The sequence below is a fragment of the Colletotrichum lupini genome, chromosome 1 (genome assembly GCF_023278565.1).
Source record: "Colletotrichum lupini chromosome 1, complete sequence".
NCBI classification, from domain to species: domain Eukaryota; kingdom Fungi; phylum Ascomycota; class Sordariomycetes; order Glomerellales; family Glomerellaceae; genus Colletotrichum; species Colletotrichum lupini.
Window position 1 is genome coordinate 5,037,997 of NC_064672.1, and position 27,175 is coordinate 5,065,171.

The window sequence follows — 27,175 nt, forward strand, 5'->3', positions numbered from 1 at the left end:
GAAGGCCTCAAAATCGAAAGAGGATAACGCAAGCAGACCTGACCTGGTACTTCCTAAGCCAAGGCCGAGAGAGTCGCCATAAGTATGTACATGTGGTTCGGCATTTATTCACAATGCCCTCCCACTCAAAAATCACGCCCGTCTCCCCCATTCCAATGTCCTGTGTCGCCTACCATCCATAATGCAAATGCTGACGTGACCGCAAAACTGTCTATCTTTGCTCGCTCCCTTCTTATGCAAAGCCGAAGTAGTCGCTTCCTGCTGTGATGGCCTTCATGAGTTGTTGACGAAGCATTTCGTAGTTCTCGTATTCAGGGAGATCAAGTTCTGTGACAATTGGTTAGTGGATGCATTTCAAACTTGGTTCCAAGGGATAACGTACGGTTGAAGCATGTGTGCGAGCTGGGAAGGCGCTCCTTGTTGCCATAGTCTCGATGGATGTTGAAGCGGTTGATACCATTCATACCCTCCAGCTCCTTGAATCCATTGAGAGGCACCTTACTGGTTCCAGTCACGAACTGCAGCAGCTTGGCGCGCTCCTCCTTGTCGAATGAACGGATCGCTCGCCAGAACCATTGGATCTGCGGTGATGACGGAGTGTAATTGTGGTATTCCGTGTTGCTCTTCCAGTCGTCAACGTCAATGTCGGGCAAGCCGGAGATGAGAAGTTCCAACTCCTGCTCGTTGAAAATGGAGATGAGATCCGCGGGAATGATATCATGGAATCCTAGTACAATAGTTAGCAAAATGTCTTCTTTTTCCAGTCTTGCTTGGGTAATCAGACTTACCCTTCAAGAAGTGTTCCATCTGTTCCTTAACAGATGACAGCAGCTTGTGCTCCACCACCAATCTCACGTAGTCATGCTTGTTCTCCTCGGTGACGGCGATGTCACGACCGCCGGGGCAAAGGTCAACAGTACGAGTCACGCCAAACTCATCGTCCTCCACCGAGAACGTCTCTGTGATGATGTCCGTGATGTCATTATCGAGCATCCACACCAAAGACTTGTAGTAATCCGGATCGAAAGATTCCATGTCCTTGACGGATACCGACTTGCCGAGAATACGCTTGTACACAGCGCGGCTGAAGTAACAGTCGAGAACCCGACCCTCATACAAGGCCTTTCCGATGATGCGACCAATGAACTTGAAGAACATGAGATGCTCGTCATTAATGCCACTCAACTTGTTGGGGTGGAATGTGGTACGGTCAGAGGAGACCGGAATGAAGAGTGCATAGTTGGCATCGAACATTTGCCTGGACAAGACCTGGAACCACTCGCGGGTTACACCTCCGGCGTCGACACCCTCCTCGTTGTGGAAGCGAATGTTGAGCTTGCCATACTTCATCTCGTCGCCGGTCTTGAAGTAAAGCGACTTGAAGGAGTCGTGGAAGACATGCTCGCGACGTACTGAGAGCTGCAACGCAGGGAACGACGGCCGTTGATTGTTACTGGAACGGCTGTGCACACTACGGTTGAAGTAATTGCGTTTGTTGTCGAACTCGAGAACCTTTGGATTCTTGACCAGAAGCGAAAACGTTCCGGACATGAGCTTCGGACTGTTGCGGACTAGCTCATTGAGGATGCGACGGTGGTCCTCGGTGAAGGTGAAGAAGAGGCCGGCCATGCGATTCTCCGGGGGCGGGCTTGATAGCAGCATCTCCTTGCTTGTCTGGTTCTGAGTCTGTGAGTCGTCGTTCATAGCGGTATTCTTGCAGACGACCATGAGCGATTCTATCAGTGGCAGAAGGATCGTTGCTACGTTAACCATGTTCTCCCGCTCACGGATAGCGCTGAGACAGGCGCTCAGTTTCTCCCACATCATGGAGAAGGTCGAGTTGTGGTACAGTGAAGTAACGAGATCCTGCTTTTCGTTGATGCTGGTCTCGGCATCTTCATCTGCCTTGTCACTCTTCTTCTTGTTGTCGAATAGGTGATCGAGCGCCGTGAGAACACGGAGGAGCTTGTTCTGCTCAGAAGCACCGGGAGAAAACTTGGCAAGCGCAACACCTTGAATCTCGGTTCCCGACGTAGCCTTCTCAATATGAGGAAGCAGCTCATCGAGATCCGCGACAATGTTCTCACTCAAGACACGAGCTTGGCGGACCAGTTCCTGTCCGAATGTTGCCTTGGCGCCTGGAATAGCAGACAAGTTCTTGATAGCTGAGATGGTGTTTTGGAACGTCTTGGAGCTACATTCGCGAGCAACAAAGATCTTGACCACAAGAGTAAGATTGTGCGGCGGAATGATCGGAACCTGCATTTGGCGAGGCGCTTTCTGGGTTGTCGACTTGTCGGTGGTCTTCGCATTTTCGGCACTTTCACCCTTGGGCTCCTGGACTTCCACGTCGGCGGCAGTCTCGAGGATTGCGTCCTCAGCAGGTTGGGCGGCTGAGGCCGAAGCGGGATTGGCTTCCGCTGCACTTTCCGCTGCCTTCTTCTTGGCCTCCCGAGCAGCCTTCTCTAGAGCTTCCCGACGGCGTCGCTCCATCGTAGCCAATGGTACCGTAATCTTATTCAGTAAATCGGCGAGGTAGGCCATAACCACCGAGCTCTCCATCACCAAATCTCTGTCGAGAAGAGTGAGGAGTGAGTTGATTGCATACTTGTGGGCCTTGGAGTCCTTGGCCTTGGCCTTGCGGCTGAGTGTACGCTTGAGGGAAGATCCAACCGCCTCATGCTCTGTCAGGAAGAGCATGGGGATGTGAGGGTTCTTGGTGGAGAGATCTTGCAGCAGATCCAAGCACTGGTGGACGACCATGAGTGGTGATATCTCCGAGTTGGACTGCTGATGCACAGCAGCGCTCAGCGACGTCAGAGTCCGCTTAAGGTTCTGAGGGGTCTTGGGGTCTGCGTCCTTATCCTTAGACTTCTTGGCCTTCACAGAGAGTTGGCTGAAGCTGCGCTCAACAGCTTCCATGTCTGTGCTTCCTTCTTGTAGAATCAAGAGAATGGTGCTGATTACTTCGAGGCGATTTTGACGGTTTTCGCAGACATCGGCCAGAACACTGAAGAGGTAGTTGCGGATGGAGCCGATCTGGGAAATGAACATGAGCCGAAGCAGAGTAGCAACTCCTGGCTTGTCCAGCATCTGCACAACTGTCCGCCGCTGTACCTTGTTCTCATTGGCTTCTCCCGATTCGACAGGTGGAGCACCTGGTCGTCGAGCAACGACAGGAGGGCTTCTGCCTGTGACAGCAGGGTGAGCGCTGTGTTGCTGGGCAAGCAGACGGGCCTGAGCGGCCATTTCAGGAGGCAAGTGGTCCATTATGTCCTCTCCTTGATCCATGAGAACTTGCTGTCGCAATTCAGGAGGGAATGTCAAGAGGATGCTTGCCGGGTCCATGTCCACTGCGATCTGGTCTTGGCCCGCGGTTGTCGCCTGGCGGCGCTGCTCATCTCTCTCTCGCCGGCGCGCATCCTGACGTTCTTGTTGAACGATTTCTAGTCGCAGATCCTCCGGGAGAGCGTCGAGGAACTCTTGGAAGACTTCACCCTGTTCGCCAGTGGCAGCCTCCTCTCGAGCTTGAGATCTCCTGGTGCTGACCGTTTGTGCGATGACTTCTTCTCTGAATTCCTCTGGTAGAGCCGCCAAATAATCAGGGTCAATACCGAGTTCAGTGACGTCGACTTCCTCTCCACGGATAGTTGTCATGACGCGACTAGCGTCGTCTGCCGTGTCTTCGGCCAGGGTCGCAGACGGCTCTTGTGTTTCGACCCCTTCCATGGCTTGCGAGCCAGCACTGTCAGTGTGGCTTTCTTGGGTTGATGCCAAATCACGCTCTCCGGCAGCAGCAGCGGCCTCCGCAGCGGCACGCTCTTGTTCTTCGCGCTCTTCCGCTTCTTTCTTTTCACGGGCTGCCTTTTCGTTGGCTTCCTTGGCCTCCAAGAGCCTCCGAGCTTCCTCTTCAAACTTTCTGCGCTCCTCTTCTCGCACTTTACGTCGCTCCTCTTCTTCGGCCTTGAGCTTCTTCTCATACTCCATTGCGGGAGGAACCAGCTTGGAGAGAAGGATATTGACAAGCTTCTGTGCTTTCTCGATGAAGTGAGCCCCGCCGAAAACCATGCGAGCTTCTTCTTGGTAACGCTCGAATGTCGATTCGGGGGTAAAGGCGACGGCCTGTTGAGGCTCGTGGTAAGTCGTCTCACGACGGCTGTCTGCCCGAGATTCGCGAGGGGCAACATGGTACTCCCTGACTTCGCCGCGTCCATTTTGAGTAATGGACAAGTGGACGGCAGATTGACCGTGTCGCATGACCGGAAGAGACGCGACGAGATCGTTGAGGATAGCGATTGGGCTGTTAGACAAATGCTGTACACCCGGACCAAAAATTTCAGGAGGCAGGCGCAAGCCAATCATACCAGAACCCGGCGCAGGGCGGGGTGATGCTTCACGGCCCTGGCCGTTTCGGCGCAGAAGAGGATTGACCCCGTCGTCGGCATTGTTAGGCACGGCATTCGGTCTGTGGCGGGGAGAGAAGTAGCTTCGGAAATCTGCAGGGCCTGTCAGCTGTTCGTTCTGCTGATAGACTGCATCAATGGAGGAGAACATACCGCCCAGAGGATCGCGGCCACCGCCAACCATGAAACCAGGGGGGAATGGGCTACGGTGTCCATGACGATGGCGATGAGCGTGTTGAGGCTGGCCTCCGAATGGCTCGACGACCAAAGTATCCCATCCGAGAGCAGAAGGGAGGTTGGAGGATTGGTGGTCATCTAGATGAGTGTTAGCAATCGTAGCATTCGTGGACAGCGAAAAATACTTACGAGGGTAGGCCTCGTCATAGATGAGCTCGTCTTCTTCCATGTCTTCATCATCGTCTTCATCGTCTACGGCTTGTGTTAGAAAATTGCAGAAGAATAGGCCAAGCTGTCTGAACCTACCGTCTTCATCACGACCATCATCAATGTAGTGATCTCCAAGGTCATCCATGTCGTCGCCGTCGTAGTCTTCTGGGTCCATGACTGCTCGGGCCAGATTTTCGATCATGTCCTCAGACTCCATGCCATGAACGTGAGCCTCTTCGCGGTCCTGGGCTTCCGCCTCATAATCAATGTCTTCATCGTCTTCCTCTTCTTCTTCCTCTGATTCACTCTCCCAATCCGAGGCGCCATCGTCCTCGAGAGGGTTGCCGTCTTCGTCGACAATCTCTTCCACAACGTCGAGGTGCTCTTCCATCTCATCCATGTCGTCAGAATCCATTTCGTCATCCTCGCTGTCATCGTCATCCTCATCCATGTCATCATCTTCGTCTCCCATGATGACCTCAACGACACCAGGATCCCCATGAAGGCCCTCGATGTGACCCATCTCACCCAATTCTTCGTCTTCGTCACTGACGCCATCTTCACCATCATCCGATACTTCTTCTTCGCCATAATCAAGCTCGTCGCCATAGTCATCGTCGTACATCTCTTCGTCGTCGTCCTCTACACCTTGAGTTAGTAATGGCATGTAAGTCCAGTCCAGTGCATGATACATACCGTCCTCATCGTCGGACTCGTCATCGCTTCCACGAGGCTCGAGCATACCAAGAGTAGAGTTACGGTAGAGATCCGGCGTTTCTTCGCGATCGTCATCCATGTCAGACATTGAAGATGTCGAGATAATGTCGTCTTCGGCGTTTTCGGGAAGAGATGTCGAGGGAAGGACATGGGAGCGGCTCAGTTCTTTGGCGGTATCTGTCAGAACGCGCAGAACTCTGAGGACATACTTAATGGCCCTCTTGACGCCAGCATGGCTCAGGTCGACTTCGGCGATAGAGGAAGTCAACTTGTCGAGGTAGCCCTTCTCGTACATCATCCTGCGTAACTGTGCTTGCGATCGTCCTTGGGGAGAGTCAAGTGCCCGTTGAGATGTCGTTTCCTTGTCCTTCTCGCCAATGATATGGTTCATCAGCTCGGCGAGACACTGCATCTTCAGGTAGCGAGTGTCAACAGGCTCTTCGGGTGTGGCGGCGCGCTCGTATGCCTTGAGAATAGTGTCCAAAACAAATTTCCGAACAAAAAGCAGATCGGGCTCGTCGTCGTATTCAAAGCGATCTCGTGTCTTGTCAATAACCTTTTCCCCTGTCTTGGCTACGAGCGCAACGAGAACCTGTTGGGCTTGGGCAGAGGTGGCGGCTTTCTTCTTTGATACAATGCTGTCTGCATTGTCGCTGAGATTGCCTTGGCACAAGAGGTCGTGGATGAGATAGTTGAGTACATTCGATCGAGGCTTGACGGGCGTGTTCGTTTGCAACGAGATGCTACGCTTGAAGTTGATGAACTCCACCTTGGTCTGATTGTAACTCTGGAGGAGCTCTGCGAGGCAGTTGAGCAAGAAGCACCGGTAGATGAAGTGCGGATGATCCTCGGCCCTGAAAACCGGCTTTGTGGACTTTTTATCCTTGTCCTTATTATCGGCTGCATCCTGGTTGTCTGGCGTTGCCTCTTTAGAAGCGCTTTCTGTGGGAGCGCTTCCTGATGGCGCAATGTTCTCCATGTCCTTCGAGGCCTGTGGAGGCTCATTGTCATCCACTTCTCTGTATTTGAGCAGCTCGCACAGGAGGAAGTAAATGATGCCGTGGGGATTCTCGACCACCGGCCGTTTCAGCTCAGCTACTTGCTTAGGCGCGTCTGCCATTTCCTTGTCGTCCGTTTCTGTGGATTGCTTGACATCATGGATAGACAAGTCCTCCGTGGCCTGCACAGCGGGCTCGACGCTCGCCTCTTCCTCGTGGGCTTTGATTTTGGAACCAGAGTCGGGCTCCTTGAGTGCCAATTGTTGGGCACGGCTGCTACCCTCGCTCCCAGGAGTCCAACGAGATAGCTTGGTCATCTCATTGGTAATTTCAACAAATAGATCCGGGGACCGCAAAGCAAGAGGCGCCATGTTACGCAGGTATGTGCTGAGATCCAGGTTTCTCTGAGTTCGTTGAGGATTGTCGAATAGGTTACGAATCTCAGCTCGCATGATTTGCTTCAGTGTCTCCTCGTCTTCGACAATGTGTCTCAGGATAGACATGATGCTGCCAGTCGTTTTGCTTTCTTTCAATCGTGCTGAACCAACACCCGCAAGCTGCTTGGCCATGGCAAACAGCCTCCCAAGGTTGTGCTTGTCTCCAACCTTTTGCGCCATGGCGGGCTTACGTGTCAAAATGACGATGACACGAAGTACAGAGGTTGCGAGTGTCTCCTCCTTCCCGAGGCCGGGAAGCAGCTCCAGAATTACATCCAGAAGCCTATTTCGCTGTTCAGCAGAAACAATCAAGTTGCGTTGAGGAAGCACAGCAGGCGCAATCGTCTCGCTATCATTGCTTGGAGGTTTCCATTGCGCTTCAATAGGCTGCTCATCGTATGACAGCAGAAGCTCGACGATCAACAGGATATACGGAATCCAGGGAGGGAGCTCTTTGTTTGAAGTCGACGACCCTTTCAAGTCGAGGAAAGATATGTACTCGTCCACCTTCTCTCTCAGAGTGTCAATGTTGCATTTGAAGAAACTCTTCTCTTGCATAAGCAGAGCCAGAAGATGGGCATAAGCAGCAATGCTGGTGCCATTCGACTTTGATTCGCTGTCGTCGAATGACAAGGAGGTCAACGCATTTGCCAGAGTCGCACCGACCTCATCCCGAGCATCGTCGTTCGGCTGGCGGAATACCATGGCACTAATTAGCTCAGACAGCTCGATGGCCGAGTGGGGATGAGCCCTGACAACGTCGAGAGACCTGTCGATGAGATTGCCTCGCAATTTTGATCGTTCTTCGTCGAGTTTCTCCTTGCTTGTCGTCTGAGTTTCGGTGCTAGCGCGGGCCTGTTCTTCGGTGGTAGCTGCTGGCGTGGAGGCATCGGGCCTCGCTTGGGATTCCCCAGCTATAGCAGGACGTCCGTCGCTGTTGCCATTCCACTCAGATGCTCTGTTTCCCAGGTCGCCCAGTACGGCATCACCGAGCAGACGGTCCAGCTCCGGAGTGACGAATTCCGGCGCCACGTCAACCGCCATAGCATCGGCATCAGCGGGTGCAGCAGGTACTGGCGCTGTGTTGTCCGACTGACTGGTCTGGTTTGTTGGCTCAGGGCGTTCGGGATTGTAAGCATCTTCGGGCGGGACCGGGTTCCTTTGACCGGCCTTGCCAGCCTTGTGAGAACGGCAGTACTCCGTTGCAGAAGGTTGGTTCCAGTTGGCTCTGAAGACAGCTTCGCGGGCCAACTCGACGTCCGCCCCATCCTCTTCAAGCAGACCGATCAGAGGGGTATGGGCCTGCCAGTTGAACAAGACTGTCGATTTCTTGAACAGCTCGACAGCTGGGGTGTTCCGAGATGGTTCTTGGTCACCCGCAGATATGATCTTGAGGATCTCAATCACCTTTGCTACTGCCTCCGGTCGCAACTTCTCGATCAGTGTTGACTCCCAAATCTCACGGATGACCGGGAGAACAGCCATTCTCACTTCAACAACAATTTGATGAGATATTGGCGTGTCTGGGCGTCTCTCGGCTGAACGAGGCAGGAGGCCAAACTGTGCGGTCGAGTCGGAAATGTTCTTACCGTTGACAAGAGCAGCAAAGAACTCGAAGATCTTTCCGAGGCCGAACGAGGCAACACGAGCGCTAGCAGTGGCCCCTACGTCTGAGTCTCCAGCGTCTTTGCAGATCTCGGCCGAAAACCGACGCACCATGGTCGTGAGAACCTGGAAACCACCCTGATCAAGGAAAGCAACAAGCACCGGGATGACGACCTGGACCGATGAACGTTCCCCTGATGCTCGAGTATTGTCCATCAACATCTCTGTCAATGTATGAAGCATGATGATCCAGTAGTGGTACTCCTTGCCCCTAGGCTCAGCAGGGTCAACAGAAGGAGCCAGCTGCGCCAGGATCGTCCCTGACAATTCTCTGGCAATATCAATGTGCTTTGGACGTGAATAAGCATCGCGTTCACGTCTTGGGAAGAGAGCTTTGCCAAGTTGCTGGAAGAAGGGAAAGGTCGACGGAACCATTGAGTGGAGTAGGATGCGAAGGGTCTCGTAGTTTTTGTATCGGAACGTCGCTTGTTCTTGTTTTGTTGGTGTCTTGAGCTGAGTGCCAGGAGCTGTAGCAGGCACAGCAGCACTAGGCGCAGAATCCGACGGCTCGGCCGGGGCTGATGCCGCCTCGGTCTCGCCTTCGCCCTCGCCAACACTCTGAACTCCAGCGGCCCCGGTGATGGAAACCATAACGTCACTCCCAGGAGCTGGCCGCTTAGCCCACCAGTGTTGAGGAAGCACGTTATGCCCAGCACCCTCTTCTGCCAGCACAGCCTTCAGAAGCGGCCCCAGTGATTTGACTAATTCGAGATAGTAGTCAAAGACGTTGATGGGATACAGCTGAACTGAGTTGGAGCGTGGTGAAGAGGTGAAACATTCATAGAGCGTCTTGATCAGCGACTGCGCAGTAAGTAGTGCCTTGACCATTTTGTTGCCATTGAAAATGCGTTCTTGCACCGACGGGTCAAGGCTGCGTACTTCATCGAGGGTCATTCTGCCGTCGAGGCCGAGGAAAGGGTGAAAGTAGGGAGAGTCATTCTTGTACTCAGCCAAAGGTTTGAGTGTATCGACCGAAGCCTGTGCGCGCCTGAGTAGGGAGGGCAAGCCGAGAACCGGAGACTGTTCGACAAGCTGAGAAATGACCAGGTGCAGGGTTCGGGCTGCGTGGGAGTCACAAAAGTCATGCGGCAAACTGGGCAGTTCTGCGACGTCTAGCAGTAGCTCAAGCCCTCCATGGGTAATGAAGTAAGCCTTGAGCGTATTGTTGTTGAGGTAAGCTGAGAGGAAGCTTGACAAGGCATAGACGTAGGGCGTTATGTCGTTGTAAGCTGTCGCAGACGTGGACGGCTCATCGGAACCCAGAGCTCCCTTCTGCGCCGTAATTTCCGTAGCATCTGACATTTCGACGTCAAGATTGTCGCCCCTCCCCTTTCCTTTGCCTTCTGTACCGAATTCAGTGGTAGGGTGCAGTACCAGGTCCTTGTACTTCTCATCCGCTGAAGGAGGGTTCTGTGAACCGTCGCTGATGTACAGTTTCGCGCCCCAGCCAGCAGTCTTGGCCTTGTAAATACCGAAGGATCTGACCCTAGCAACCATGTCGATCACAGCATTTGAGATCGGACGCCTCAAGTTAGGGTGGTGCCGGGCGAGTTCGTCAAAGCTGGCGCCCACATTGCTAGCGAGATGAGGGTCGGTTTCCATGGTATTGACGTGGGCAGGGCTCTCGAAGATTTCGAGAAACGACTCAAGAGCGCGAGAGGAGGCCACCATCTTCATACCTGCATTATTCAAGCAAATGGAGTTGAGAACTTGTGGGACAACGTTGATGGCGTCGGATGTTGGCAAGATGCCCTGGGCCAGAGGGCGACGCTCATGTGACTGGGCAATTTCTTCCTCAGGAGGCGGATGAGGCCGAGTATCAGCGTCGATTTGAATGGAAGCATTAGAGGATTCAGGGCTGCCTTCGTCATCCTCGTCGCGGTTTCTATTGTCTCGATCGGTGTTGTTCTCACCATTGTTGTCACCAGGATCAGCGGTGTCTGCCGTTTGCTCCTCAGCGTCCTGCGAAGGTGCGATGGTGGGCTGAGAGGTAACTGGATGGCCAGTGATGGCTTCCAAATAAGCGACGATGATTCCAGATTCAGAAATGGCAGCGAAGCTTGTAGGGTCATTGTTGATAAAGTCGCTGAGCACCGTGACAGTAGTCGTCCACAAGACGGATCCATAGCGCTTAGTATTCTGCATGATGTCTCGCAAGCTGGCCAACAGCTCCGATTTGTCAACAAGGTTACGGAGAAGTCGATCAGTGTTTCCGCCATAGGTGTAAGAGTTCGTCATCATGTGATGGACAAACTTGAGAACCCATTTCAGGGTCTGCTGTTGATTGTAGGGTATCTCATAGTCAACAACCTGGCAATAGTGTTCAGGTGTGTTGCCCTCTCCAGCTTGCACAAGTTGCTTTGCTTCGGCCACCGTTATGACAAGGAGTTCGGAGATGGCATCAAGACCGGATCCGCTGAAGAACGATTGGAACGCATTCTGATACGTCCAAATCAGTCCGTCGAGGAAAGCCAGAATCATGGACTGATTGCGCTGGGCGACATCCGACCTGATTTTAAGAATCTCCACCAGAATATCCATCAGTCCGGCCGTCACCATCTCAGCTCCGATTCTAGTAGACATGGCCAGGTGAGTCGTCAAAGAGAAAAGACTGGTACGCCACTCGTCGACTTCCGTGGTATGAATACCGCGGTCGGGTTCACTGGTCTTCATCCCTGCGACAGCCTTTCGGATGACGTATAAGAGAATTCCGTGGTTGACATTCGCATTCAGGGCCGACAAAACATCTTGGTATCTTGCAGCATAGTTTGAGATGACCTCAAGGAGGCCCAAGACAATTGACTGGAGCCACAGCGGTACTTGAATGGAACCATCGGCCGGCGGGTGAATTAGTTCCGCCAGTTGATAAGCCAACTGATAGCGTCGTGTTTCGTCGTTGTCATGACGCAGAACCTTCTCGACGAAGGTCGTCTCCGGATGGATGAAGGCCAGGTTTGTGATGGCGAGTAGACGGACGGCAAGCGCTTCCTGTCGAGACTCCGCACCCCCAAGAAGAGCCTTGGCTACTCTCAGACGGTTGAGAATCTCATATTTGGCTGAGGCGGGCATATCCGCAGGACATCGTGCAAGGAGCTCGTAGATGGGCGTGGAGGCAACGACTGATTGCGGCAAATCGAAGATTCGCTGACTCGACTTGGTATGGTCATTGGCGACGATGGGGCTTCGTGTACTTAATGGCGAAGCCTCGTCAACGCCGGCCTGACGAGCGGATCTTGGAGTGTTATGCTGAGAGCCGGCTGTCGTGCTGCGCCTCAGAGGGGTCGGTGTAGAGGGCATGTTGGAACCAATGCGATCATGAGCCGTTGAGACAGGGTGGTCCTTTGCGATCGACGCCACGGTATAGGTGATCTTGATATCTCCCCATCCATTCCAGCGCCCATTGTCGGGTGTAAGAATAGACCCCAAGTCGTTGGCAAACATGGCTGCGGCGTTTTTATGGCTCGGGGCCTGAGGCTTTTCCTTGCCCTTGGCACTCGAGGTGGGCGTAGCAGTAGCCAGCGAGTCTGAAAGACTGACGATCGGAGTCTTGGCGAAGGGCAGAGCGACGCTGTTCACGCGGTCGAGGTCGATCTGGTAGTGGTTGCTCAGCAGAGCAGTGCTCACTGTGCGGGAGGCGCTTCCTATTCTCTTGACAGAAGCTTGGTAGCGCTGGGCCAACTCGGCGCTGACCTGCAGAGTTGCAAGAAGAAGCGACAGAACTGTAGTGTTGAGCAGCTTGTTCAGGACCATGCTACTAGAGTAGATGCTTCGGTTGCCGCAGTGCTGCAGGAGTATACGGGTGAACTTGAGGACAGCCTCGATCAGCTGCCTATCTCCATCTGCATTGTAGCCCAACTTGACAAGACCATCATTGTCCCAGGTCTGGTCGCCATATTGTTCAGTCTTAGCGCCTTGGTTGAGGAGCAGATCGCGGCCAAAATCGCGGTTTTGGGGGCCCTGTTCCAGGTTGTAGGTGGTGCAGAAGCAGTCCAAGATGTCGTCGAATCGGTTGAGAAGAGGGATCCAGTGGTATAAATCACCTCTCGGGTAAGGCCATCTTGTCGGGAACTTGTGGAGGTGGTTTGGAAGGAGAGGCAAGGGTGTGGAGCATGCCGATGTGACAAAGTCCTTGAGCCATGGAGACTAGGAAAATGGTTAGTGACACTGGCCTGATTTGTACAACAAGAAGGAGAAGAGAAGAGAAGAGCAGGCAGAGAGATGGCTTACCAAAGTCTCGGCATGCTTGGGCTGCATCTGCTTCGTTATCTTCCCCATCGTGGGCGAGCGCGGCAGGGCCGCAGGTTCATATGTGCAGCCTTGCTAGCTAGCCCGCGTCGGAGTTTGAAGGTCTAGATAGCGCAGCCGGGTATCTCGTAGACGTTTGCGCGAACGGAACAGACGCGTCGCAAAAGAGGGTATCCCTTTACGGTATTATACAGTCGTGTAGAGGAAGAGGTCGACGGTCTGGTGTGTGTGGTCAAAACGTGAAAAGAAATCGACCAGGCGATGACGAGAAAGCTTGGGGTAGAAAGGCACAGAAGTGCGAGGCCGGGTGCAGGTCGTCCTCACGGGCTTCCGTGACAATAGCTTTGCCAAGCAATGTCTGTTCGGGTCGTCCTGTTAAAAGTGCGTGTCGCTCGGACTCAAGATCGTAAAATCCTCGCGAGTAGCAGGCGGTGAGATCAAGCCGTCGATCGCAACGAGTGCCTGGTGTTGAAGGTAAGGTGGAAGGCGGGATGGGATGTTGGAGAGTGAGGTGGAAAAAGAAGTTGCAGATGTCAAATCGGCAAGGAAAGGTAGGTGCGGTTACAGTGGGCCCTTTGCGTAATAGCAAGGTAGGTAGAGGTAGCTTTGCCAGCTTGCTAGGCGTAAGGCACGGCTCACTCACTGTTTGGTTGGAGGTCATGTACGGGTGGTGGTCTGCCGCCTTGCGAGCGGTCAGACAACCAAAGGTGAGAGGAGCAGGCGGGCAGTTGCTGGGCTGGACATCTCCCCAGGCTTCGCACTGTCTTTTATCCGTGTTCATCCACATTATGAGCAGTGCTAATTATCTGTAGACACAGTGACCGCGGTTGTTTGTCTATCTTCGTTCCTACCTTACCTATGACGGGAGGATAGCGGGGAGGAGAGTGCACGGTTCAACTTAGATTTTGTTGGCGGGACGCAGGCGGTAGTGTGGAGGCGGCATCAACAGCATCTTTGTCAAAGGTACGTACCGCGCCGCAAGGCGACCGGGCAGATGTGACCTTCCATACAGTACTCCGTAGGTAGGTACCTAATAAATCTTAATATTCCACTCGCTTCTGGAACCAGTTTCTGCCTTTACCTTCCATTACCTAAGGTAAGGCATGGCAAGGCAGGCAGGCCAACACAATCGTAATGCTGTTCTGATGCCTACCACAAAGTCAACACAATCAGATCATGAATGAGTTACAATCCGCAAGATAATGTACATTTCATTTTGCCCAATCACCAATCTTACTCATGCTGGTACACGAAGGTTGTATAAGGTTCCTTCGCGAATGTACATTTGGCAAAGGAAAAATTTCATCTCCTTACATGATGGCACTTTACGTACTGAAGATTTATGACAGCATCCAGCGTCAAACAAGTGGACTCTTGATACCTTAGCAACGGGGCTTCTAAAGACTGGATCTCCTTACTAGACTATTATCCCCACTTCACAATGTCAATAAACGTGTGCAGTGTTGATGATGCGCAAAAGTCGGAGGGTCTGGCCAGCGGTAGATTGAAAGAAAATTTCTCCATCGCCTTTTGGGAAGTAATGCCTTCCTCGACAGATTTCTCACGCAGAACTCTAACAACTGCTCTCCTCTCGTAATAGACCTGTGATGGCCGGAAGGCACTTCTAGCTCACGTCAAACAACTCAGTCACTGCCAACACATGGCATGCTGATTTCCAGAGGCTGTCGCTTCTCCACGTGGCTGGTCTGCCGAGAATGCACGTGTCAATGTAAGGTATTGGGGCTTTAAAGCCTCAGTTGACCGAGCAGATGTTGATTTACGCTGGGCCTCAAATCTCATTTTCCAATAGAGGGCTTGAGAAAATGTAAACCAGAGTATCTATCTGGCTCTTCAGATTGAACTCTCCGGGCAAAACAACGATCTCCCCGTCTCGAGCACGATATATCAGAAGTGACATTAAGCGGTGTTTTTTTTTTTAGGTAAGTGAGGGATGAATGGACAGTGTTTGGATCGACATCGAAAGTAGAGCACCGCGAAAATATCAAACGTCAAGTCACAAATGTGATGAGTCCTGCCCATCTGTTTTCATCAGGTTCTCATTACGACGAGTCCCGCGACCTGCGACATTTATGCTTGTGGCTCAGCTTGCACAGAAGACTTGGGGCAGCCGATATAAAAGGCCTGGGTTGCATTCCAGTTCATCCGCACCAAGACACCAACCAGTGCTTGGTCCGAGGTTGGTAAAAATAGGATCCAAGCGTGCCAGGCATGCCAGACGAGACATTTGAGACCCAGGAAGACCCAGTATGAATACCTAGCTGCCAATGTTAACATTCGGATCAAATTGACCGAACCCGACCTGAAGGCATCAGAAGCATAGTGACTACTGAACCCCGACGATGAGTGAGGAAACCGGCCTCGGTGCCGTTGTCCCCCGAACCCGGGTGCAACCTGACCAACAAACAGGCGGCGTAACGCCGGGTCTGCGGGCGGGCGGCCGGCCTTCTTAGAGTTGGAAAAAGGGGGAAGGGCACCAGGGGTTGAAAAGATCTACCCCCGATTGCAACGGCGCGAGAGATGCGCAGATCATAACGTTCCAACGGGGAAAGGCTGGCGCTACCAAGAGTCTACTCAGTGTACACAGCGAAACAGTGGTAAAGAGCAAGTACTGAATAAGTAACCACCTCACACAAGTGCTTTGCCTCGGATGGCCAACCATCAAGCCAGTCCAACTTTCCAAGCCATCCAAGAAACTTGTGCTGCAGGGGCAGCGGCTGTTGGACTGAACGAAACTCTTTAAAGACAAGGTCGTCTCGGAAGACGCGCACACATCCACAAAACAAAGAGCCAAGATGGCAGATAAACAAATAATACTGTGTAGCGACGGCTGAACAGTAAGTTCATATCATTCTTAGCTATTGCTCACATGAGATGATGAGGTAAAGGATGCCCCAAACTTCCAAAGATCGGACGAGGATCGGGATGACTCAGAAAGGGCAATTCAAGCTCTCGTTTTGACGAGATTGAAGCTCCCAAAACGGATAACGAGATGCTATTGGAGACTCCTCGTCCCAAGATAGAAAGCTTTGGGACAGTGCCTTCGTATCTGATATTATTATCGCATATTGACATGTCTTTCTGGACACGCACCTGATAAGAGTGACTTAGCGAGAGTGACAGAGGCAGCAAAAGGCGTTGAAGAGGCTGGAAAAGGTGTGGGAGGTGGTGGGCAATCATTAAGAAACATTAGCTTCCCTGCCGTGTCGATCCCAGCAATTTCCTTTTGGCTGGCATGTCCAGAGGAGAGCCCCCTGTCATTGATGGCATTTGGGGCTGGCAAGTCCACTGTCCTGCGCTCCGGGTGAGGAACTCAGGAACTCACGGCATCCAGACTTGCAACTTTGCAAGACGCCCCCCTCGTGCAGCCCCCCCGAAACAGAGAGCGATCCCGTTCCGCAGCGGCGCGCTAAGCTACCAGTGGTTGGCCCGGTCCCTCACCTTTTGCCTCCCCCCTGGCCCCCAAAAGTTGACTGGACTCCGTACGCTAGAATTGAACGTTGGTCTGTGGTGGACCTCGAGGAGTGCTGAGGATCGATTATTTGGGCGAATACGGACGGGACTCGAGTATTCTCAGCCACCGTTCGGGGATCTACTTCCAGGTCCCATTCAGGTAGGTGGATTAGCTTAAGTACTGTGTCACATTGAATCAGAGAAAAGATACATCTGAAAGGGGTCCCCCCCATCTGCGGTGAGGCTCGGGCAGCTTCATTCATTCAATTCAATTCCCCATCCCATCCCCCCATGCCCGGTGCCCCCCCCAGCCAGGAAATAGGAAAGAAAAAAAAGGGAGAGAGAGAGGCACGACTTGCGCGCCACAACCGATCCTCGACTATCAATCCTCGACCCTCGACCTTGACCTGCTCGCCTTCTCGATTCCCCGTCTTCCGTCCTGACAAGCTCAGAGACGAACAACCACACACACAACGACGAAAACAGTTCCCAGCACCCAACCCTGCATCATACCTTACGAGACCCAGACTGCAGCACCCGTATCACAAGGTGTTCTTCAGCAGCACAGACGACACAGTCTACAGATTTGCCTAGTGCTGCAGTCCCCCCCCATCTCCATGGACACCAACTAGGTCCTCTAAACAGTCCGACCTCGACCTGGACGCAAGCTATATCACCATACCGCACACACCCACATAGGTCAGCGCAAGTTGACCTACGATTCTTCATTTCGCCATGTCCCAGCCAGACGAGCCTGTCGCGACCGTTTCTCCTGAAGTCACCAAGGAGACCAAAGAGACCAAGGAGAAGAGACTCTCGACTGACTCCGACTCCGACTCTGATAAGGAGAATGTAACGCTCCCCTCATCCTCCCTTGATGCACACATACCTGCTTGGGCCTTCCAAGCTCGACCACATGCCGCAACCGCAGTGCAAACAGGAGAAAAACCACTCGCTGACATGACCGGATAAGCAGCAGGATGCCTTCGAAGATGCCGTTGTTGATGTCGCCGAGGTAGCTGAGGTGCGTTCTCTTACTCAGAGAACGCCCTCCGTCTCCAAACCACCACCCGCCGAGGAAACGGAACCTGAATCCCCGAAAAAGGAGGAGCACACTGAAGAGGACAGGGTGGAAGCACCAGCAGCTCCGCCTTCACCAACACCAGACGATCACTTTGTCGACGAGGACTTTGTGAGCGACCATGAGGACGTGGATATCAAGCGCAAAGCTTCCCCCGTATCCCATCGACTTTCCAATACCTCAAATCTGGACGACGTCAAGCTCGACGACGACCACCCTGCCCCACATGAGGAACCAGGTTTGTTGTTTGGCTGCATGAATTAATTGACGTCTGACAGTAATGCTAATTTTCAACCCAAGAAACGAAAGCCATTAGCCCGGTCGAAGAGAAGCCACTGCCGCCCAAGAAAATATCCATTAGCAGCATCACCGGCGCCCTCCCATCCATGCCATGGTCGCCGCCAGCCGAGCCATCGCCTGCCAAATCTCCCGTAGTCCCAGCTGCACCCCCACCGCAAGCCGCTTCCTCTGCCGCCCTACCACCACCCCCTGGTCCCCCGACCAGGAAGCTCACCAGCCCCTTCTCCTGGCTGTCTCGAAACAGCACAAGCAAGGAGAAGGAGACCTCACCGCCTCCACAGGCCTCTCCTCGTCGAAACACAGCCAGCTCCATCGCAACGTTAACAAGTAACCCAGAGATGTCGCTGGGCAGGTTAGACGAAGAGAAAGAGGGCGGCATCCCGCGACACAGTCTGAAGGACCGCTTCAAGATGGTTCGACTACGGGAAGAGGCCGGCGTCACGCTGCCATCCGACGACGATAAACCTGTGCCGCCCCCCAAGGGATTGGGTTTAATCACACCTCCCGCCCAGAATGGAACCGACAAGGAGCTTGGAGCTGATCAAGCCCCCAAATCGCCTCTCCCAACGACCCCGAACCCGGCGCTGGCACCAGGAACAGTATCTGGTGTATCGGCTGGACCCTCGGACATGTCAGACTCCCAGGTAGACTGGGATCTCTGGCAGTCCGTTGTTTACGAAGGCCCGGCGGTTGTTCAGCGGACCAGCGCCGAGGAACTGAACAAAGCCATTGCCAGTGGTATTCCTAACGCTATCCGTGGAGTAGTCTGGCAAGTATTGGCCCAGAGTAACAATGAAGAGCTCGAGATCATGTACAGAGAGCTAGTGGCCAGGGGAATCGACAAGGAAATCAACAGGAACAGTCATAGCACTGTCAGCTCGAGCAGCAACGGTACTCTCAGCATTCAGAACGATATTGTCAATTCCTCCTCATCATCTGTCCACTCGGAACACTCAGCCGCGAATGGCATGCCTTCCCCTCATGAGAAGAGTGCGGAGACGGTCCTAAAGGCGCAGCAGGCGGCTACGGCGGCGAGACAAAAGAAGCAAAAGGAGGATACTGCCATGCTCCAGAAGTTGGAGAAGACGATTCGACGAGACATGGGTGCGAGAACCAGCTTCTCCAAGTACGCCGCCGCTGCCGGGCTTCAGGAGGGCCTCTTTGGCGTGTGCAAGGCGTATGCCTTGTTCGACGAGGGTGTTGGCTATGCTCAAGGCATGAACTTCTTGATTATGCCCCTTTTGTTCAACATGACAGAGGAAGAAGCCTTCTGCCTGCTGGTCCGGTTGATGAACCACTACCACCTGCGCGACCTATTTATTCAGGACATGCCCGGCCTTCACAAGAACTTGTACATCTTTGAGCGCTTGCTTGAGGATTACGAGCCAGCTTTGTACTGTCATTTGCGCCGCCGCAGCATCTCACCACACCTTTACGCCACACAGTGGTTTTTGACACTATTCGCCTATCGATTCCCCCTGCAACTGGTACTACGCATTTACGACCTGATCCTGTCTGAAGGTCTCTCAGCTATTCTGCGATTCGGTATCGTCTTGATGCAAAAGAACGCCTCCAACTTGCTTGCCATCTCGGACATGCAGCAACTGACCGTCTTCCTCAAAGACAAGGTTTTTGACGCCTACATCGATACCGCACCGAGCGCAGGCAGCATTCTGGAGAACGGCTTCTTTGGAAGCTCAAGCGCCAGCATGGATAAGGAAGTCTACCGCGCCGATCAACTTGTCAGAGATGCGTGTGATCTCAATATCACTCCCGAGATTCTCAAGACCTACACTACCGAATGGGAGGAGAAGACAAAGGCTGAGAAGGACCGTGAGGCCGAGTTGGAAGGGCTGCGGACTGCCAATATTAACTTTGCCGTCAAGGTCCGTAAGCTCGAGGAGCGTGTCGAAGCATACGATAGTGAACAGGCTGCTCTCGCAACTGAGCTGGTCCACACCAAGGTCGAGAACGAAGAACTCAAGGACGAAAATGAGAGTCTCAAGGGCCAGGTCCGTGAGCTGCGAAACGTCATCGAAAAGCAGCCTGAAGAACTCGAGAACGCATGGAAGGCTGAGCGAGAGGATCTCATGAAGCGTAACCTCAAGGTTCACGAGGAGAACGAGAAGTTGGAGAAGGAGATGGCGGAGCTGGAGGAGGAGCTTGTGCAGACCAAGATGCAGTATGCCGAGGTAAGAGCACGCCGCAATGAAATCCATGAAGGATAGTTTGACTAACTCTATTACAGATCAATTCTCAGCACGAGACGCTCAACCGCAAGTGGACAGACCTCAAGCGACAGTTTGCTTGAGGCAGTCTGTGAGGAATACGATCCTGGTAACCCAGAAGCAGAATTCTCTGAATATCTTAATGTACAAAGTAATCATAGCTTCCCATTGAGTATGGAGGTTTGCGTGTGTTTGCTGGCCTAATGCACATCTGGGCAGCCAGCAGGTAGAAGTACGGGCATCGATAAATCAGACAGACCCTTGAGGCGGTCACCGGTTTCTGATATCCCGAGAACCAACACGCGGTAGGAGTGAGCAGAAGCATGCCGGCCTAGACGGGCCAGGAGAAACTGGCTAATAGCCATCCGGTTTTTAATACAAGACTCGTATCAGAGGCCAGCTGCTAGGTGAGCACGGAGAAGGGGTTCAAGGCGCATACTCAAGCTTCCGTAGTTAGACTTGACAGCTACAACATCAAATACAGAAAGCATCACAAGGCAATCAGGAGAGTGGATGACAGCAGGTGAACAGTGATTACGGCAGGCAAAAACTTGGTGGTATAATCTTTTTGAGTCTTCCTAATAACCCATATCCGTCTGTGGACTCGGTTGCTTTTCCGAGCCTACATTTCATTGTGAGCTAATCACGCCCCGTGATGGCTCGCCAGACGAGAAAAGCAAAACCTGTTCAACACCAAGAACAACCTAAGAGCCCGATAAAATGTTTTTTTCATTCCCGTAAACGTGATCCGTGACAAAGTCACAGTTATCTAGTTTTTTCCCAATCCACATCCACACGCCCACAACGCGCGACGCTGTATCGTTAGGACATGGTTTTCACGCAGCAAACGGGACCACCCTGGTAAACAAGGCGATACGTTTACTTGTGGAGCTTGCGCTGGTAGAAGGCGAGCTCCTCACCCTCGAGGATGTATCCGTCGCAGCGACCGGACTGGCCGGGGCGGGAGGAGACAACGGCGTACAGGCGACCGGCCTCGAACTGCTTCTCGAGAGCGTTCTCGACCTTGCCCTCGGCGGCGTAGCGCTCAGCCTGCTTCTTCTCGACGGACTTGGACTTCTTGGTCTCCTCCTCCTTGACGCCGGCGGCGGCCTGCTGCTTCTGCTGGCGGCGACGGCCGAGGTTCTGGCCGTAGTGGGCCTCGTACCACTGACGGAAGGGGGCGGCGTCGATCTGGACGACGGCGGACTTGGTCAGGGTGTTTGTGCGGACGAGCTCGTTGTTGGAGGGGTGGTAGGCGACGCCGATGACACGGGTCTTGCGGGTGCAGCCCTCGGAGGCCCAGGCGAAGTTACCGGAGTCGAGGCGGAGGGCGCGGTACTTGTGGTTGCCGCCGCGGGTGCGGACGGTGTGGACTCGCTTGGGGCCGATACGGGTGTTGGCACCCTGGCGACCGGCCTCGAAAGCGCGCTTCTTCCCTGTTGAGCAGAAAGGTCAGAACGCATGCTTGATTAGAGCATACGGGCTTTCGATTGTATTACGCACGGTAGTAGGCGCGCTTGGCACCGGAAGCGGAGCGCTTGTGGCGGGAATCTCTCGAGATACCCATGATTGCTTATGCTGTTCATGGAGAAGAAGTTAGCCCATGGGTTCTGGTGAAATGGTGGACGAGTGACAAAGAAGAAACTTCGTGACCACGAATGATCTTGAAGAGGGGTGTTGGATTGGGAGAGGGGGTGCGAAGTATTTCTTCAATGCCCACCAAGGAGGATATCGCGAAATGCCTTTCTTCTTGCGCTGACGGATGGTGAAAACCAGCGAAAAGAATATTGGAAGATCGTGGGATATCGTCGTCGAGGTAAAGGGTTTCTTGAATTTTCCGCAGTTGCTGTCTCGCTTCGGTAACTAACCTGATGGTTCCTCAGGGGGCAATCGACTGGTGGCTGGCCGGCGTTGGGTGGTTGACTGTCGAGGTTGTCGGGAATGAACTTTTTTCGGGAGGTTGAGGAGATTCGAGAAACAGCACCTGGCAAATTTGGAGTTTGTGCGGGCTCGCTAACCCCACTGGCAAAAGCTGGGAAAAGTGCACGGTCCAGGCTAGGGCATGCTTTTGGCCTGAGGTTTGATGGAAATCAGGGGTTTTCTCATTGGCCGGTTGTGATTGGTCGCGGCTTTCTCGCGGGGGAGTTCCTCGGTGAAGAACTCTGACCGAGGTTGCTTCACCGAAGGTCCCTACTTTTCCTCTTAATAAGGCACCTCGACCGGACTTTGCCTTCGATTGCCTGGTGATAGATATCATGCCGACAATCGACAACAGAGGATTTATGCCGGACTGCTTTTTTGGAGTTTGTTTGCCTTCCAACTCTAATCGGCAAAACAACACGGCGCCTTCTCGAGATCGACGACTACCATTGGAACCAACGGCCAAAACTAAACCAACTGCCGGTTAAGTATTTGAAGCAAGCTAGTAGTGTCAACGCATCATTGCAGAGCTTACTTCCACAGCATTAAAGGGTCGACACGCAATCTTCCCGGCTGAACCTCAAGGGATCCTTCTTCACTTCAATCGAGACGCCCCCATGTTGGAATCGTTTCTCCTCGTGCCTTTGGTGGCCTCTCGCAGCTAGGTAGCCTCACGATAGGAAAATCAAGTGAAGTGTAAACGTGATGACTTGTGAACATTCGGCAGTGTACACGGCCACTTGTGAGGATAGGCCACCACGTGTGAGAAGGTTGTTGGGCCAGGCCTTTCCATCTCTACCAACCTTTTCTTTTGCCTTCCACGATATGCGCGCGGGTGGCGGGTGAGGGCGCTTCAGATCGTGACTTCCGCCAAGACGGAGATGCCAGAAAGCCTAATGGCATACCAAAGCAATTGATTGGAAGAAAGCTAGAGAGCATCTAGTCGTGGGCGGGGGGCGTGACAGCCAATCCGACTCTTGGCCGTGTTCTAGACTTACCACAAGTCTGACGCTTCTCACGTTTCCAGACCAATTCAAGAATCCGATTCTCGTGCGTCAAATACCCATATTCGATATGGACAATATTAAGAGACGTAACCCTCGGGGACCTTGGCGATCGGCGCCTGACTTTGCGTCTGCATATTATCACCTCCCTGTTCCTATGACCCTGTCTTTACAGTCCCAGCAGACAAAAGATGGGAAGGTTTACGGTGGCATCTCAACCCAATCGCCCATTTACTTCTGTCAGACATGACCAAACATGACAGCAGATTGCACTCTACGATCGGCTTGGACTCATTCATCCCATGTTTATCTATCTCTGGCCAAGAAGTGTGCAATTGTTTTTCTTGTCAAACAGAGACACATACACTAGAGGGCAGGGGAAGGCTCATCTGCATCTGTAACACCCAAAGACGCGAGTTCAAAGGCCGGCGTTCATCGGGTCCGGGATCTGCTCTGTAACGGTCAATAGCCGGAGCTTTTTTCCACGCCGGGCCTCACGGCATATCCGGCCTATACGTGTTCCCTGCCTTATTGACAAACACCAACCCCCCCCCTCCCTCTGGCCCGCCTGGGAAAATGTCGGATCTCTCACGCATAGACTGTGTCAAGAAGAGACAAACTGCTCACACCAAGCTCTTGACAGCCCATAGAACATCCGAACCGCTTTGCGATCCGCCGACAGTGCCCTGTGCGGTTTCCGGATCACCAAGTAGCGGCAAGAATGCCCAGAAACGGATAAAATTTGCTGGACTAGGAAACACCAGGAATTGAAAATCTTGAACTCGTGAAGAAGTGAATTGGCCTATTCTACTGTAGGCAATGTATCGCGCAGCGACCTCAAAAAAGGGGGCCGTAGACAGCCAAAGTTGGCGTGCCTCTATGCCAAGTGCTTGTTTTATATACATTAATGTAGTCGCCGAAGCTCTTCCAGTGGCTTGCGTATGTACTAGGTAAAAAAACCATCAAGAAGCCTGCTCAAGCGTCGTCACGCTCGGGTGTGATCAATCATCAGATATCCAGCCTGTGCCGTCGCGGATGTTTCCGATGTTCCCTCGACTTTTCCGCCTGGCCATTGGCCGCCCCGCGGGGAAGTATGGATCTTCCATCACGTATTGTGACGGTGTCATCTGTAGTTGCGATGAAGGAATGTCGTTCTTCACCTTGATGATGCCCATCTCTACGCTGTGTGCTAATGATGGTTTGCCGAGGTCCAGGGGTAGGATATTCTCCATACTCTCAGTAGTCGCACGTGTTGAAGTCCCGTAGGAACTCGAGCTGACGGAGAGTTTTCCACCGGCCTTCCCCTGCGTTGCTCGTGCATACGCATTTTGGCCCAAGTATGGCTTCGATCCGCCTATCGTCGTTCGCTGATTGGGATAGTATACTTTGGAGTATTTTCCCGTCGACAGGCCGAGGGCCTTATTGAGGACAGGGAAACGGGCTATCAACGGTCGCAAAGATGGAACGCCGGAGCAAATGATCAAGGCACAGACTTCGACTTCTGACCAGAGTAAGGGGTCGGCGACCAAGACTACGAGAATTAGCTAGTGAATGATAACGGGAAGTGAAAATGACCTACAAGTGACGTCGCGGTCAAAAGCATTGATGTAGCTCACTCTGATGACGGAAATGACACAGACCCTAATCCTGTTAGTTGCTTGTCCCGAAGATGGAGGCGATCACAGGAACTCACAATAAACCCAGGGACAACATAACGATGACCCCGACTCGCTTTGCCATCGGAAGTTGCAGTTTCCAGACAGTCGGGATTGGTTGAATGAACAACACCAAGTCTGTCAATAGTTTGATGACGAACTGGCTCGAGTTAGCTGACTGGCGCGCACCACTGCATATTACCTCCCTTCCAAGTCAAACTTACAGCAGAGTAGTAGAAGATGGTCAAATCCAGACATGTTCCTGGTACGGACGGTGTCCAAGCTCTTTCGATGGGAGTGCATCTGAAGATGACGACGGCAGTCTCTTCAATTCCCTCTGCGAGCAGCAAAACGATGAGAAACTTGTTTATGCGCTGGTAGACCTGATCAGGGAGCAGCCGAAGGTAAAGAACTGCGAAAGACATTTTTACGGTCACAAATGCCCAGATGTATGTGAGTTGTGTGACGACTTGGAACTGCAGATGGTTTGTCAGTGCGGATCGAGGAAAGTCTCTTTTGGTGTTTTCTACCTTTAGGAATTCGGCAAAGTCTGACTTCGAAACGTCTTGAAAGTGGGAGCCCAAGCCCACGCCGGTCACTATTCGAGATTAGTTTGAAGTTCCTCTCCAGCCTTCAGAAATGGTGGCAACTTACTGGCAAGAATTGCACTGCATAGTGCCATGGCGAGAACCTGTTCATGTTTAGCAAGGAATTTCCTCCCAATTTCTATCGTGGCTTCATACCCAGCTGATGAGCACGAGTGCTAGAAATGGTCAGCATGATAGTCGCGATAGTTCATCAGTCGTTGATACTCACTGTCATCCCAGCCCAAGCTCCGTAGTAGGACACTTCGTACAAAGGTCCTCATCACGACTGTCAGCGTGATAAAAGTCATCAGCATGATGGTCACGCTCGCCGTTTGAGCGACCTTTGTGTCCGCCATTTTTGCCGATGGTTACATTCAGGTCGTGGGTGCCTCTCGATGGACCTCAAGACAGCGGGGGGGCGGAATAGATATTCACAGTCCGACATAGAAGACCGGAGTGAAGGGTGACAGGATGGACCATGACTGATAGGTGGTCCCCTACGTATGTATGTGCTTGACATAGCCCATAGAACTCTGATGCATTGGACACACACTACGAATGCGAACCCAATCCCGGTCCTTCCACTGCTGTCTGATCTCTTCAGCGATGTCCCCAGACGACTTTGTCGAGATAGTCTGAAGAAAGAGACGGACTGGGCATCCAGAACGGACACCCGGGGTCATGCGTGTGCGGTAAGGGTGCGGATGGCCACCCGAACAGAGGCATGCTTCATTGTGAACCTCGTTCGATGCCAGCTGTCTGGGACGAGCATAGACTTTCCACGGATGGACTGGTGAAGAAATCTACTTGCGAGCCCCTTGTTTGGAGGTTAAACTTCCAACAGCCAAGTTTCAAAGTTCAAGGGCTGGTTGATCGCCGCAAGGAAGGCCGTTCAGAACATCAGGCTCTGCTGCAAGATGGCCCACGGATCTGTGAGATCCAGTGGTGTGATTGGTAGGGCGAGACGCGAAGCCCAACGGCTTGAACCCGTCGATGGGTCGCCCTTGCGACTACCCACAGGGGAATCCGGGGAAGGCGAATCGGGTCGCGGAGCCTTGCTGCGTGGATTAGGTCATGCATACATATGTCCTTCAAAGGGCTGGCGAGCCGTGCTCTCTGCCCGTCAAGGCAATCCAGAGGAAATTCGAGAACACCTGTGTATGCCTGCCGAGAGGTGTACAATCAATGACTCGTCCGTACATCGGAAAAGGTGTGGATAGCTGTTCATGTCCGAATCTGCCAGTCAGCTATAGCCCCAAACTCTACTAAGGACCTCAAATAGCCTGATGCTAGAGCAGTGCAATAGCCATGCTCGTGTGATCCAATAGCATCCAACTTAATTAGCCGTGTAGCATTCCGAAAGTCGTATATTCGAGAGACTTGTCCAGGAAAGCTTGGCCAGGCGTAGCCGCTGTGGCCATGAGACGACAGAACACCGACCTCTTGGGAGCCTCTTCCTAGGCCGCGTTAGGAAATTCTAGCGGCGAGGCCATTGGTCAAGCCCCGTGTTGCTCCATGTTGGTCGTCTAAAACAACAGAAGAGCCACGAGCTGGCTATGACAAACTTGTCTGTGCGGGTTTCTATCTTCCGAATGACCCATTTACTAGTTATGACCAGAACAGACTAGTCAGGCAAACGATTCATCGTGAGAAGGTCGGTTTGTTTACGGAGGAAACGCTGCCTCATTGCATTCTGGGTTCGCTTGGTTGAGGCACTTGCGCTCCCCGAGCCGCTGTTTGATGTGCTCTCTGGGCAACTTGAAGACGATCGGTGACTATCTGGCCATGATACTGCCAGACATTTCAGTCTCCTCCCGCGACGAACGCAAGCTTCCACGGAAGAACAACGGCAGAACGACGGAAAATCGTGATGAGATGAATCTTCCGGTGAAGTGGACAACGGCATGTGGGAAAAGTGCGGTCTCCGCTAGAATCGCGGCGTGTTGTGTGCCAGAGGCATTTCGTGTGGTGGGTTTCAGTCTCTACGCCGCGGTGAATCCCGACAGCTCGGGGCAGTCCCGATGTTGAGTGTGAGTGGGCGGGAGCCGAGTAAGCGCCGTTGCGCCGTTGCGCCGGC

At 52.9% G+C, this 27,175-nt stretch overlaps 8 protein-coding genes across 8 annotated transcripts; 3 read left to right on the plus strand and 5 right to left on the minus strand.

Moving 5' to 3' along the window:
- Window positions 1-232: 232 nt before the first annotated feature.
- On the minus strand, window positions 233-12,882 carry CLUP02_01515 (HECT-domain-containing protein; the record flags this gene model as incomplete). Its single annotated transcript, XM_049280555.1, has 6 exons — window positions 233-327; window positions 383-727; window positions 789-4,718; window positions 4,770-4,832; window positions 4,887-12,750; window positions 12,835-12,882. 6 exons carry the CDS (start codon window positions 12,880-12,882, stop codon window positions 233-235), a joined length of 12,345 nt encoding a protein of 4,114 aa, XP_049136512.1.
- Window positions 12,883-13,084: 202 nt separating this feature from the next.
- Window positions 13,085-13,639, minus strand: CLUP02_01516 (uncharacterized protein; the record flags this gene model as incomplete). Its single annotated transcript, XM_049280556.1, has 1 exon — window positions 13,085-13,639. One exon carries the CDS (start codon window positions 13,637-13,639, stop codon window positions 13,085-13,087), a length of 555 nt encoding a protein of 184 aa, XP_049136513.1.
- A 654-nt stretch (window positions 13,640-14,293) lies between these two features.
- CLUP02_01517 (uncharacterized protein) lies at window positions 14,294-16,917 on the plus strand (the record flags this gene model as incomplete). The annotated part of the gene is made up of 13 exons (XM_049280557.1): window positions 14,294-14,389; window positions 14,481-14,573; window positions 14,687-14,763; window positions 14,883-15,053; window positions 15,109-15,192; window positions 15,218-15,294; window positions 15,399-15,449; window positions 15,508-15,589; window positions 15,659-15,688; window positions 15,805-15,907; window positions 15,994-16,028; window positions 16,087-16,483; window positions 16,810-16,917. The coding sequence occupies 13 exons, from the start codon at window positions 14,294-14,296 to the stop codon at window positions 16,915-16,917; spliced, it is 1,404 nt and encodes a 467-aa protein (XP_049136514.1).
- Window positions 16,918-17,058: 141 nt separating this feature from the next.
- On the plus strand, window positions 17,059-20,015 carry CLUP02_01518 (TBC domain-containing protein; the record flags this gene model as incomplete). The annotated part of the gene is made up of 4 exons (XM_049280558.1): window positions 17,059-17,175; window positions 17,300-17,642; window positions 17,705-19,896; window positions 19,953-20,015. 4 exons carry the CDS (start codon window positions 17,059-17,061, stop codon window positions 20,013-20,015), a joined length of 2,715 nt encoding a protein of 904 aa, XP_049136515.1.
- A 56-nt stretch (window positions 20,016-20,071) lies between these two features.
- CLUP02_01519 (uncharacterized protein) lies at window positions 20,072-20,297 on the minus strand (the record flags this gene model as incomplete). The annotated part of the gene is made up of 2 exons (XM_049280559.1): window positions 20,072-20,132; window positions 20,188-20,297. The coding sequence occupies 2 exons, from the start codon at window positions 20,295-20,297 to the stop codon at window positions 20,072-20,074; spliced, it is 171 nt and encodes a 56-aa protein (XP_049136516.1).
- A 514-nt stretch (window positions 20,298-20,811) lies between these two features.
- CLUP02_01520 (40S ribosomal protein S8) lies at window positions 20,812-21,499 on the minus strand (the record flags this gene model as incomplete). Its single annotated transcript, XM_049280560.1, has 2 exons — window positions 20,812-21,368; window positions 21,436-21,499. 2 exons carry the CDS (start codon window positions 21,497-21,499, stop codon window positions 20,812-20,814), a joined length of 621 nt encoding a protein of 206 aa, XP_049136517.1.
- Window positions 21,500-23,857: 2,358 nt separating this feature from the next.
- On the minus strand, window positions 23,858-25,454 carry CLUP02_01521 (uncharacterized protein; the record flags this gene model as incomplete). The annotated part of the gene is made up of 7 exons (XM_049280561.1): window positions 23,858-24,387; window positions 24,436-24,497; window positions 24,550-24,671; window positions 24,736-25,109; window positions 25,166-25,202; window positions 25,255-25,274; window positions 25,328-25,454. The coding sequence occupies 7 exons, from the start codon at window positions 25,452-25,454 to the stop codon at window positions 23,858-23,860; spliced, it is 1,272 nt and encodes a 423-aa protein (XP_049136518.1).
- A 39-nt stretch (window positions 25,455-25,493) lies between these two features.
- On the plus strand, window positions 25,494-27,126 carry CLUP02_01522 (uncharacterized protein; the record flags this gene model as incomplete). The annotated part of the gene is made up of 8 exons (XM_049280562.1): window positions 25,494-25,561; window positions 25,628-25,706; window positions 25,763-25,891; window positions 25,956-26,169; window positions 26,227-26,308; window positions 26,600-26,669; window positions 26,727-26,795; window positions 26,863-27,126. 8 exons carry the CDS (start codon window positions 25,494-25,496, stop codon window positions 27,124-27,126), a joined length of 975 nt encoding a protein of 324 aa, XP_049136519.1.
- Window positions 27,127-27,175: the final 49 nt, after the last annotated feature.